This window comes from Gossypium arboreum, chromosome 10, assembly GCF_025698485.1.
Source record: "Gossypium arboreum isolate Shixiya-1 chromosome 10, ASM2569848v2, whole genome shotgun sequence".
Lineage (NCBI taxonomy): Eukaryota > Viridiplantae > Streptophyta > Magnoliopsida > Malvales > Malvaceae > Gossypium > Gossypium arboreum.
The window spans coordinates 123,822,730-123,835,718 of record NC_069079.1 but is presented as its reverse complement, the minus strand read 5'-3'; the positions used below and the strand labels follow the sequence as shown (position 1 = coordinate 123,835,718).

The following is a 12,989-nucleotide window of genomic DNA, read 5'->3' as shown; positions in this document are numbered from 1 at the left end:
TCTTAATCATTGTCTTCTTCTACTACTTGAGCTTCAGCTCTTGGCTGCTGGGGTTGGTTGTATCTTGGTCTGCCCTTATTTTTGCAAACCCTTTCTACATGACCCATCTTCTTGCAAAATCTACACTGCACATCAGGCCTGAACCAACATACTTTACCCAGGTGACTTGCCCTTCTGCAGTGTGGACAGGGTGGATATCTTCCTGCACCATCTGCTTTAAGCTCGTTTGACCAGGTATTCTTGCCTTCGTAGGCAGAGGTGCTCGAGGCAGATTTGGCTTCGACTTGAAAGGCACCTTCTTGGTGCTCCTCCGATCTGCTGGCCCTCCTTTGCTCTTGTGCATACAGAGCATTGATCAGCTCTGTTAAAGAGATGCTGGTTAGGTCCCTTGAATCCTCTAAGGAGGATATTTTTGCTTCATACCTTTCTGGTAAGGTAGAGAGCACTTTCTCCACAATCCTTGCCTCATTAAATTGCTCACCAAGGAGCCTTATACTGTTAACTACAGCCATGATTCTGTCAAAATACTTCTTGACAGTTTCTTCTTCCTTCATCTTCAAGTTCTCGAACTCCCTTCTCAGATTCAACAACTGTTGTTGCCTTGTCCTCTCTGTACCTCGGAACTCCTCTTTGAGTTTGTCCCAGGCCTGCTTTGGAGTCTCACAAGCCATGATCCTGGTGAAGATAACATCAGAAACACAGTTCTGAATGCATGACATAGCCTTGTGCTTTTTACTTTTTTCTTCAGAGTACTGCTTCATTTGAGCCACTGTTGGATTTACTCTCAATGGTTCTGGTTCAACATCTGAGTTAACCACCTCCCATAGATCAAATGCCTGGAGGTAGGTTCTCATCTTGACTACCCAAATGTGATATCCTTCTCTATTGAAAACTGGAGGTGTAGCTGGTGAGAAGCTTGATGAAGCCATCGTTTTTTTAAAGTTTGCTAGAACAGGTCCCTTAAGAATGCAGCTTTAGATACCAATTGTTGGGTTTTTGACACACTTTAACCGGGTAAAGTAAGAATTTTAAACAGAGCACCAGCAGCAACTTATTATACCCGGGTAAAATATGAAGGAAAAATTCTTGAAGTTCAAGCTTTTAGCTACTGTCAAGAATGGATAACTGAACTTAGAATTTTTAGAAGGCAAAGGAAGAATGGAACATATGGAAGAAAATCTGATGATTTCATTCATTTGAAATATTGGCTTAAAGCCATTACATATACCAGTCATTGGCTGGTCAAAAGATCAACAAATTCATCACCTAAACACTACCTAACTCCACTTATTACATTGAAACTTACAAAACTAAACTTGTACACTTAAGTAAAGTTGGTCATCAGCTCCTACATCATCAAACTACATCAAATGTAGGCTTAAACTAAGTTCAAAACGAACTAGAACACATTTCATAGACTTGATTACAAAAGAAATAAAATAAACAATTCAGTTACACGTACTTTACCCGGGTAACTTATGTGTATGAATCCTTACACATACTTTACCTGGGTAACTTATGTGTATTTGTTCTTGCGTGCTTGAATCTGCATGGGCTACATATCCACCTTTGTTGCTGCATGTGTTGCATGGCTCAGGCTACTTCTTGACATGTTGGAAATTCACATGCTGCATGCAGGCCAGTTTCCAACAAAAAGGTATGGTGGGATGGCCTTGGAACCCTTTATGACAGCATTGAAAATTTTGGGTGATAGCTACATGGAATCAGTAGCAAACAAAGGCACCCTTTTAAAGCCTATGATTTTGTAACTATGGTGCTAATAGTGTACCACTCTTGTTTCCAAACATACAATTCTCCGCATCCACCACCAATCTTCATAGGAGTAGGTACCATCAAAGTGGCAGCTGCCGCATGTATATGTATATTCTGTTCGACACTTGTCCGCTTTTAATAGGTAAAAGTATAATGGAAGCCCCTATACTAGGGGTCAAATTGTATTTTGTCTTCTCTACTCATAAAATGGACAAATTAATTTTTGTACGTTAAATCAAGTAGCAAATTAGTCCTTTCTGTTAAAAATTTCATCCATTTCTATTATTAAAAGTTGGTGTGGCTGACGCAGACAGTTACATACAGCGTACTACGTGTATCTCATGCTAACATATAAGGATCGATTTTTAACCGAAAAATGGACGAAATTTGTAATAGAATAACTGTTTTGCTCTTTGATCTAATGTACACGGACTAATTTACCCATTTTTTGAGTTGAGGGGGCGAAATGCAGTCTGACTCCTAGTACAAGGGCTTCCATGGTGCTTTTACCTTTTTAATAAACATTGGCTTAAACTTTTTAGTAACATTGCAATCCAAGAGGTGCTTACAGTTTTATTTCTTGGGAAAGAAGAAACTAAAGTATCAAATTAAGTGGTTTAGTGTTCATGCAATTGTGTTTCTATACTGGAAATGATGTTTATGCTCTTCAATATAAATAAATGATGGATTATGTTCTTAACTTGTTTTATTCTTGTAAATTGAACTTCAAGTATGTCAGTCCAATTACCATCAACTATTCACTGAATTCTTTCCCAAAATGTTCTATTTATAGCTACAATCTTGGGATCTAAACAATGCCTAAATTGATCAAGGCTTGGATCACCCTTACCCAAATAAAAAATTTTCTACCATATGTATATTATAATAGATATAACCTTGAAAGTAGTTGAAAGATTCTCTTGTAATCACCTCTGCTCCATTTGTTTATATTTGCTTTGGCTATCCATTCCCGTCAGTCCTTTCATTGCTTTCCAAGTATAGGGCTTAGACAATGCAACCACCATGAGCTTGAAGCTTTTGATAGATACAAAAGGGCAAAGGGTTCTATAGCCGAAGCTGGAAAAGATTTTGTTGATTTTCTCTTCAACATATAGTTATTGCCTGTTGGTACTGTTATAAAGTTGTGTTGAGCTTTGAATTACAAACAAGATCAAAAGAACTAAAAATTGTGTTGAAAGATAAAAAACAGAAGCAAAAATCAGATGAAGAAAAGATTAACTTTATTACTTGAATAAGCAATATGCCATATACATAAGTAGTTCAAATTACATTGGTAAAAAACAAAACTTGCTGTGCAAGTAACTAAGCTGTAAAATCATCTTAATGATAACCTAAAACCTACTAAAAACTGCTAAGTACTTGGCTAACCTTAGCTAATCAAAAGGTTGCTATCAAATCAAATACAAGTCACATGTTACAAAAGTTCAAATACTGAAATACTCCATGAACATTTGCATGCTGCATGCATGCTACTTCATTTCTACTTGGACACTTGCATGCTGCTGATATGTTACTAACTTCCAGCACTCCTCCTTGACTACAAAGCAGTAGACTCCAATTTCTTTCTTCAAATACTCGAACCTTGTGGCAGCTAATGGCTTAGTCAAAATGTCTACAAATTGAACCTCCGAGCAGCAATTGACCAAGTTGATTTCCTTTAACAACTCTGCCTCCCTCACAAAATAATACTTGATCTTGAAATGCTTAGTCTTGCTATGAAACATAGGATTTTTGGCAATTGCAACAGCTGACTGATTGTCAACTTTGATCTCTGTTTGCTTCCATTTGATCAGCATTCCTAAGCCAAATGGCCTAATTAACAGCAATAGCAGCTGCAATATACTCTGCCTCTACAGTGGATTTAGCCACTGTTTGTTGCTTTTTAGAACTCTAACTAAAAACTCATGAACCTAGAGTGAAGAAGTAACTCGATGTGCTCTTCATATCATCAATTGAACCAGCCCAATCACTGCCTGAATAGCCAATCAGCTTCAGTTCTTCAGCTCTCTCAAACTTCACACCATAGCCTAAAGTCCCTTTGACATATCTTAAGACTTTTTTAGCAATCTTGAAATGAGCTACATTGTAGGAATGTATAAACCTCAATAGAAGGCTAACAGCATACATGATGTCTGACCTTGTTGCTGTCAAGTAGAGTTGGCAACCAATCATGCTTCTGTAGCTATTTTCATCCACACGATCATGTTCACTATTGTTTGAGAGTTTTTCTCCTAGTGCCACAGGAGTGCTAGCAAGCTTGCTGTTTGCCATGCAAAATTTGCTTAGAACCTTCAATGCAAAATCTTGCTGGCTTATAAAAATATCATGCTCATTCTGATTCACTTCCATACCAAGGAAGTAGGTCATCAAGCCTAAATCAATCGTCTTGAAAACATCTTGCATCTGTTTCTTGAATTCTTCAATCAGATCACTCCTGTAACCAGTAACCAATAAGTCATCTATATACAGAGACACAATTAGTAAGGTTTCTTTCTCAGCCTTCTTCACATAGAGTGTAGGTTCACTAATACTCATCTCAAACTCCAACCTTGACAAGTATGCATCAATCCTGTCATATCAGGCCCTTGGAGCTTGTTTTAGGCCATACAATGCCTTCTTGAGCTTGTAGACCTTGTGCTCTTCACCAAGGACCTTGAAACCATTAGTGTTTAACAAAGATCTCTTTCTTGATAAATCCATTCAGAAAAGCTGATTTAACATCCAGCTGGTGCACTTTCCAGTCAAGGACCTTGGAGCTTGTTTTAGGCCATACAATACCTTATTGAGCTTGTAGACCTTGTGCTCTTCACCAAGGACCTTGAAACCATCAGTGTTTAACAAAGATCTCTTCCTTGATAAATCTATTCAGAAAAGCTGATTTAACACCAACTGGTGCACTTTCTACTGCTTTTGAGCAGCCAAGGCAAACAACAGCCTTATGGTGTCCAACCTTGTAACCGGTGCAAAGGTTTCAAAGAAATCGATGCCATGCTGTTGATTGTACCCTTTCACAACCATCCTAACCTTGTGCTTATTCAATGATCCATCAGCATTGTGTTTGGTCCTCAACACCCATTTCACACCAATGATCTTTCTGTTTACTGGTCTATCAACAAGCACTCATGTGTCATTCTTGTAGATCATCCTCAATTCAGCCTCCATTGATTCTTTCCAACAACCCTCCTTGCAACATCATCAAAGTAGAAAGGCTCAACAATGGTCATATCACATCTCTCATAGATGTCTGCATCATCATAATCATCTTCTATTTCAGCTTCAATCTCAACATACTGCAGATCGAGATCATGCTGGTCTTGCTCATACAAGCTTGCATTTGTTCCATCCCATTTTCAATAGCTTTCTTTATTGAACTTCACATATCTGCTCACAACAATCTTCTTAGTAAATGGATCAAAGACCCTATACCCTTTTTTTACATTGCTATAGCCAACAAAGACTCTAAGTATGAACCTTTTTTCTAGCTTGGTCCTATTTTTAGCTGGCACCAGTGTATAGTATAAACAACCAAACACTTTCAAGTGTGAGACATTTGGTTTTTGACTAAACCAGGCTTCAAAAGGTGTTTTACCTTTGACTGCATTAGTTGGTAGCCTATTTAGCAAATACACAGAGGTATTTACTGCCTCAGCCCAAAAATTGTTAGGCATTTTACCTTCAAACAAAAGACACCTAGCCATATCAAGAACAATCATGTTCTTCCTCTCACAAACACCATTCTGTTGTGGTGTGTAGATGATGGTCAATTGATGCTGAATTCCAGCTTCATCATAAATCTTTGGAACCTTTGAGATACATACTCAGCCCTATTGTCTAACCTTAAAGTCTTCAATTTACAATTGGCTTGATTCTCAGCTAATGCCTTGAACTTGCAAAAGAAGTCAGCCACATCTGAATTTTGTTTCAGAAAGCTTACCCAATAGAATTTGGTGCAATCATCTATAAATAAAGTAAAGTACCTACTGTCATTTAAGGAGGAGGTCTTTATAGGTCCACAAATGTTTGTATAGACCAATTGAAGCCTCTCTTGAGCTCTCAAAGCCTTGTTGACAGGAAAATGTAGTCTGGTCTGCTTGAAAAACTGACAAACCTCACACACATTATTCTTAGGCTCTATCTTGGACATGTCTTCAACTAAATTCATCTTGTACAGCAAACCAAGTGACTTATAGTTAAATGCCCTAACCTTTTATGCCACAAACATGATTCATCAATCAGAGTTGTATGTGCCTTTGCTTCTAACTGATTCATATCCAAAATAAAGGATTTATCATGCATGGCTACTGTCACCAACACTTGATCAAAAGGATCTTTGATTACACAAGTCTTTCCTTCAAAAATAATAGAGTAACCCTTCTCCAACAACTGACCAACACTAAGTAGATCCTGGTCAATATCAGGTACAAAGAGAACTTCTGAGATAGTTTTGTTACCTGACTGAGTGCAAATCACAGCCTTTCCCTTGCCTTTGGCCTCGATGAACTCACTATTTCATATTCTGACTTTGGACACAAAGCTGGTGTCTAGCTCCCTGAACATGCCTTTATCTGAAGCCATATGATGAGTGCAGCCACTGTCTATCAGCCAATTCTTACTGATTTTGCTTGAACTTGCAAAGCAGGAGGTAGTAAAGACTTGCTCCTCTTGAGTTTGGACATCCTCAGTAGCCTAAGCTTGATTCTGCTGCTGTGGTTGTGTTTTTGCCTTGCTCTTACAAACTTTCTCAATGTGGCCAAGTTGTTTGCAACTTCTACATTGAATGTCAGGCCTATACCAGTAATATTTTTCCAAATGAGTGGACTTCTTACAATGAATGCATGGTGGAAACTTCTTTTTGATAACATTCTTCTTCCATTTCTCTTTCTTTTCTAGCCAAGGCTTCTTGCCCTTGTAACCTGAGCTTGAACTTGAGCTCTCTCTGCTCTTGGCCTGAAAGGCTCCCTCAGAATGCTCTTCCATTTTGTTTGCTCTTATTTCCTCTTATGCATAGAGAGCATTTATCAACTCTGTTAAGGGTATAGCTGATAAGTCCCTCGAGTCTTCAAAGAAGAAATTTTTTACTTATACTTCTCTAGTAGAGTAGTAATGAATTTTTCAACTATCTTCTTGTCGCTAAACTCATCTCCAAGCAGTCTTATGTTGTTTACTGTGGCCATAATCCTGTTAGCATACTGCTTGATGGTTTCAAACTCCTTCATCCTCAGATTTTCAAAGTTCCTTCTCAAATTTATCAACTACTACTGCCTGGTCTTGTCTGACCCTTGAAACTCTTCCTTAAGTCTGTCCCAGGCCTGCTTTGGAGAGTCACAAGCTATTATCCTTGTGAAAATAACATCTGAAACTCCATTTTTAAGGCATGACATAATCTTATACTTTTTAGCAGTGTCATCATTATGTTACCTAATTTAAGCTATGGTCAAATTAACTTTCAAAGATGGTGGTTCTGTGTCAGCAAGAACAACACTCCACAGACCATGAGCCTGCAGATATGTCTTTATTTTCACAGCCCAAATATTGTAGTTTTCACTAACAAAGACACGTGGTGGTAGTGGTGAAAAGCTCATCCTTTTGCAGCAACTGAACAACCCAACAAAGATAGCTTATGTTTCTTTTTTTTTCAAGCACAAGTTACTCAAAAAATCAACACAAACAATTAACACACAATAAAGGCCTTCAAAGATGACATGCTCTTGATACTAGTTGTTGAGTTTTGAATCACAAACAAGATCAAAAGAACTAAAATTTGTGTTGAAAGATGAAAAACAGAAGCAAAAATCAGATGAAGAAAAGATTAACTTCATTACTTGAATAAGCAATATGCCATATACATAAGTAGTTCAAATTACATTGGTAAAAGACAAAACTTGCTTGTGCAAGTAACTAAGCTGTAAAATCAGCCTAATGATAACCTAAAACCTATTAAAAACTGCTAAATACTTGGCTAACCTTAGCTAATCAAAAGGTTGCTATCAAATCAAATACAAGTCACATGTTACAAAGTTCAAAGACTGAAATACACCATGGACATTTGCATGCTACATGCATGCTGCTTCATTTCTTCTTGGACACTTGCATGCTACTGATATGTTGCCAACTTTCAACAAGTTGCTTAGGAAAGAAGGCATGGTTGGATGCCTTGCAAACCTTTACGAGAGCGTTGAAAATTTGGGTAATGCATACATTCAGCCGACAACAAACAAGGATACCTTGTTGAACCCAAAATCTTTAAGCTTAGCAATCAATGTTCCTATCTTGTCGCCAAACATTCAGTCATCAAAACCACAGATTATACCGGCGTCATTTGTATCATGTAAATGTTCAAAAACCTACATGCCCTAATAGCGGATGATGAGATGGACGACCCTAAAACATTTGTAAACCCCCCCAATATGGTTTCAAGTTCATCATTTGCTGCAAATGAGGTTGGTTGCATGAAAGGGATTGTTACAAACACGGTCATGGATGATCTAACAGTTACCCCTATATCAACTATTTTGAGCATAACTATGCTCTGTAAGTTCAACATTAATTGGAAGAAAAAGTGGTTAATGTAGGAACTACTGAAGTGAGCTTCGTTTTATCTTGTTTCGTTTATAAGTTGTTGTAAGAAACAAATGTCTTATGGCTTTGGTATGGTTTTGGTTTTAGGGTGTGGAGATATTGAAGGCATCACTACGGTCTGAGACTCTACTTACTGATGTATTCTTTACCCAAAAGGCCAGGAAGAAGCGTTCTAGGTTATCAAAATGAGAAATGCTTCTTCTGCTGGTGATGCATTACTGGTTTGTTTACACATTTTAAAGTCCTTTCTGGTGCTGATCCAAAGAACATTGTTGCTCTTTTTCTTTTTTTTATTGAATATCTATATACGGTGATCTTTCAAGATTTTGTTGATATTTCAGACTACTGTTTCAAAATAATTGTTAGCTTGGACAAAGCATATGTTTTACCAATTGGAATGATGAACCATTATAAATGTAACAGTCAAAAGCAATTTTATAATGTAAATTATCATCACGAAAATGATAATTTTCAGAAGAAATACTTAGGGATAATTTCGTTGAGTAGAGTTTAAAGGGTGAAAAATAAGAGGAAATGTGATAGAAGTATGTGTATCTTGGCAGAAGAGTAGAGCTAGAAAGAAGTTGCCAAGGTTTAATAGCTTCAGAAAGGAGCGGGATCCCACATTCCTTATAAACAAACAAGGGCACTCTACCATTTTAAATAAATGAAAGCGCAAGTAAACTTGTTAAATCAAGGGGCTGTGCAGTGAGCATAGAGCAAACTATTCTTTCTCCTTTTACTAAAGAATACCGTGTGCTCGTCGCTTATGGCAATCTATGCCTATTTTTGGAGGCCAAATTCCTTTATAGGAATGGTCCATCAAATTGTAGTTCAAAATATTTCTTTGTCGTTATACTTCTATGTTGTCTGTTACTGCAAACTAACACCCCTATACTTAAAATCTGTAACTGTCGAATAATATAACTACATGTAGTCAGCAGCAATCAAAGACAACCTTTTAAATTCTATCTTGCTGCTAATAATGTACCACTCTTGTTTCTAATCCTCAGCATTTGCAATTAATCTTTATAGGTGTAGCCACCATAAAAATGGCATGGGTCGCATGTATGTGGCAAATGATCCAAAATACTTTTGTCCTGCCTGCAGCCAGTTTTTGAACCAAAATTTGTCTCTTGTGATCAAGGGTTAATCCTCAGGTGAGGGAGATTATGTCAAGGGAGTTGTTACTATCACTTAGCTTAACAAGTTCAAAGTTCAGGATGTTGGGGTTCTTGAAGAGAGTCATTGATATGAGAGTGGATGAGGTAAATGATCCCTTTTAAGTTTTGATGCAATTTTGTAAAGGAATGTAGTTTTTACACTTTTACTTTGCTTTGTGCAAATAGGGAATGAAATTGCAGAGGGCATTGTTGGTATCCAAGACGGTGCTTACTACTGTGTTCGCTGGGAAATAAGATCAAAAGTGATGTGGTGTTCTTGCAATTGTGTCTCTAGGATGGAAATGATGTTAGGCTATATCTAATCCTCAAAGCTTTTATGTATGAGCCCTGAAACTTCTATTTGTGACAGTATTCCTATAATGGCCGCCGATACTGTTAGCTTGAAGCTTTTGGTGGCATTTTTTACATGTAAAAAACTTGTGATGCTAAATTTGAAGCTTGAACCCCCCTCCAACCCTGAAAAATGGAACATTATAATATTGTGAGAAATTGTTTAATATATATAGTTACATCTGTTTGTCGATTAGTATACAATATTGGATCAATTGGAATTAATCTGATTATCGGACCTGGTGGTAATTTGAAGAATGGAGTTGGTAAAAGGAAATATGGATAAGATCAATAATTACTGTGAAGGTTTTTACTGTCCCTTGGAATTCAACAAAACTTGTGTTATTCGCAATGGCAATTCCACTTCTCTATGGGCATTGGTTACTGCAAATTAAGCTCTATATAAAACATGAACCCTGCCAAAATTATAAAGCCAGTAACAGTATTACAAAAGTACTGTGATTCACATTCTAACAATAATATTTTTTCCATGGCTGCCACCAAACCAACCACAGTCAGCTAGAAGCTTCTGATAGACCCAAAATCCTACAAAATTCTGTTTGCAGAAGCTGGTAAAGATTTTGTTGATTTTCTTTTCTATATCATGTCATTACCTGTTGGAACTGTGGTAAGGCTCCTTGATAAACAAAGAACAATGGGTGCTTTGGGATCATTTATAAAAGCATTGAAAATTTGGACGATTATTACTACATGAAATCAGCAGTTACAAAAGAAATACTTTTGAAGCCAATGGTTACGACCTATACTTCTAATATAGCTCTCTTATTGCCAAGCATGCAATCCTCAAAATACACCAACCTTTACTGGTGTAAAAATGTTGGGGATTTGGCATACTTTAACCGGATGAAGTAAGAACTTCAATCTGAACTTTAACAGCAGTGTATTATACCCGGATAAAGAATGAAGGAAAAATGCTTGAAATTCAAGCTTTGAGTTACTGCTATGAATAGAGAACGGAATTTTGAAGGCAAAGAAAGATGGAACATATGGAAGTAAAATCTAATGATTTCATTCATAAGAAACATAGGCTTAAAGCCATTACATATACCAGATATTAGCTGGTCAAAACAATAAATTCATCACCTAAACATTACCTAACTCCACTAGTTACATAGGGACTAGGTGATTTTGCTTGCAAATATAAACAAAGCTGGTGATCAGCTCTATCACCATTAAATTACATCAAACATAAACTAAACTAAGTTCAAAATGAACTAGAACACAAAATATGGACTAAACAAACTAAACCATGAAAATTGAAACAGTAGCATGGTTCTTCATCTGGTTAACTCATATTTTTACCGGATAACTTATGCTTTGTGATCAACTCCTTATCTGCATGAGCTGCATATCCACCTTTGTTGTTGCATATGTTGCATGGGAACTAACTTCAACACACCTAGCTGCTTTCTCGGTTTTATAAATCTTAACACACTAAGGGCCTTTGTGAAGATATCAGCAACCTATTCCTCTGAATTGCAATAAATCAGCTTCACCTCTCGATCTTGTTCCATCTCCCTTATCACATGTAACTTGATGCTGAAGTACTTCATTCTACCATGGAAGACAAGATTCTTTGCAATTGCAACAGCAGACTTGTTATCACAAAAGATCTCTGTTGCCTCCCTTTGATGTAGGTTAAGATTAGTTAGAATTTTTCTCAGCCAAATGGCTTGATTTACAGCATTGGCAGCTGCAACATATTCAGCTTCTGCTGTTGATTGGGCTACCATCGGTTGTTTTCTTGAGCTCCAACAAAACATGGTTGAGCCAAGGGTAAAAGCATATCCAAAAGTGCTTTTCATATCATCATTTAAACCAGCCCAGTCACTATCAGTATAGCCTTTCTTCAAACTTTCAGCTTTGTTGAATAACACACCATAGTCAAGAGTGCCTTTGATGTACCTTAGCACTCTCTTTGCTGCTTGAAAGTGTTTCTCATTGTAACAATGCATGAATCTTGAGAGCAAACTGACAGCAAACATAATATCTGGCATAGTAGCAGTTAAATATAGCAAACAACCAACTAGGCTCCTGTAAGTAGATCATTGACTGGTTCATGATCTCCTTGGTTTGAGAGCTTCATTCCAACAGCAATAGGAGTGCTTGTTGGCTTACAATTCTCCATTGAAAACTTAGACAAAACCTTCAAGACAAATGTTCTCTGTCCCAAGAATATTTTTCCTTCTGCTTGGCGCACCTCCATTCCCAAAAAATATGTCATTAGCCCCAAGTCAGACATTTCAAACATGTCCTTCATTTTAGCTTTGAATTCAGCCAACATGTGTTGATCTCCTCTAGTTACCAAAAGGACATCGACATAGAGGGATACAATAAGCTGTATTTCAGCTTCATTTTTCTTGACATATAGTGTTGGCTCACTAACACTTCTGTTAAATCCCAAACTGACCAAGTAACTGTCAATTCTAGCATACCAGACTCTAGGAGCCTGTTTCAGGCCATACAATGCCTTCTTAAGCCTGTACACCATTTATTCTTTGCCAGACACAACGAAGCCTTCAGGCTGATCAATGTAGATCTCTTCTTCAAGGAAGCCATTTAGGAATGCAGACTTGACATCTAACTGATGAATGGCTCATTGCTTTTGTGCTACTAAAGCAACTAGCAATCTGATGGTGTCAAGTCTGGCTACTGATGCAAAAGTCTCCAAGTAGTCTAGGACATATCTTTGACTAAAGCCTTTGACAACAAGTCTGCCTTTCAGCTTGTTTAAACTGCCATCAGCATTTTGTTTGGCTCGATAGACCTATTTAACACCAATGATCTTTCTGTTCGTAGGCCTTTCAACTAGCTCTCATGTTTGATTCTTTTGAATCATCTTGATTTCTTCAACCATGGCCTGTTTCCATCCTTCATCAGCTTCAGCTTCTTCAAAACTGTATGGCTCCAATGTGGCAACTTGTGCTCTTTCATAAATTTCAGCCAAAGGTCTAGTGCCTCTGACTGGCATATCATCAATGTCCATTTCAGAACTAACTTGATTAGGTTCAGCATGATCATCCATCAGCTCTTCAGAAACAGCCTTTGGCTTATTCTTCTCCCAATTCCAGCATTCTTTTT

General features: G+C 37.4%; 2 protein-coding genes and 1 non-coding gene across 3 annotated transcripts; 1 reads left to right on the top strand and 2 right to left on the bottom strand.

Moving 5' to 3' along the window:
* Nucleotides 1-2: 2 nt before the first annotated feature.
* Nucleotides 3-929, bottom strand: LOC108488012 (uncharacterized). The gene has a single exon (XM_017792332.1). The coding sequence runs from the start codon at nt 927-929 to the stop codon at nt 3-5; it is 927 nt and encodes a 308-aa protein (XP_017647821.1).
* A 2,334-nt stretch (nt 930-3,263) lies between these two features.
* LOC108488011 (uncharacterized mitochondrial protein AtMg00810-like) lies at nt 3,264-4,329 on the bottom strand. The gene is made up of 2 exons (XM_017792331.1): nt 3,705-4,329; nt 3,264-3,592 (listed from the first exon to the last, which is right to left on the bottom strand). The coding sequence occupies exons 1-2, from the start codon at nt 4,327-4,329 to the stop codon at nt 3,264-3,266; spliced, it is 954 nt and encodes a 317-aa protein (XP_017647820.1).
* Nucleotides 4,330-9,072: 4,743 nt separating this feature from the next.
* Nucleotides 9,073-9,190, top strand: LOC128283233 (U5 spliceosomal RNA). The gene has a single exon (XR_008273575.1). It is a non-coding gene; the product is annotated as a U5 spliceosomal RNA (small nuclear RNA).
* Nucleotides 9,191-12,989: the final 3,799 nt, after the last annotated feature.

Excerpts from the sequence above, each read along its gene's own strand:
- LOC108488011 (XM_017792331.1), bottom strand. The coding sequence starts at position 4,329 with ATGAGTATTAGTGAACCTACACTCTATGTGAAGAAGGCTGAGAAAGAA. Across the intron at positions 3,593-3,704 it reads GAGTTACTTCTTCACTCTAG|GAATGCTGATCAAATGGAAG; the intron begins GTTCATGAGTTT and ends CATTTGGCTTAG.
- LOC108488012 (XM_017792332.1), bottom strand. The coding sequence starts at position 929 with ATGGCTTCATCAAGCTTCTCACCAGCTACACCTCCAGTTTTCAATAGA.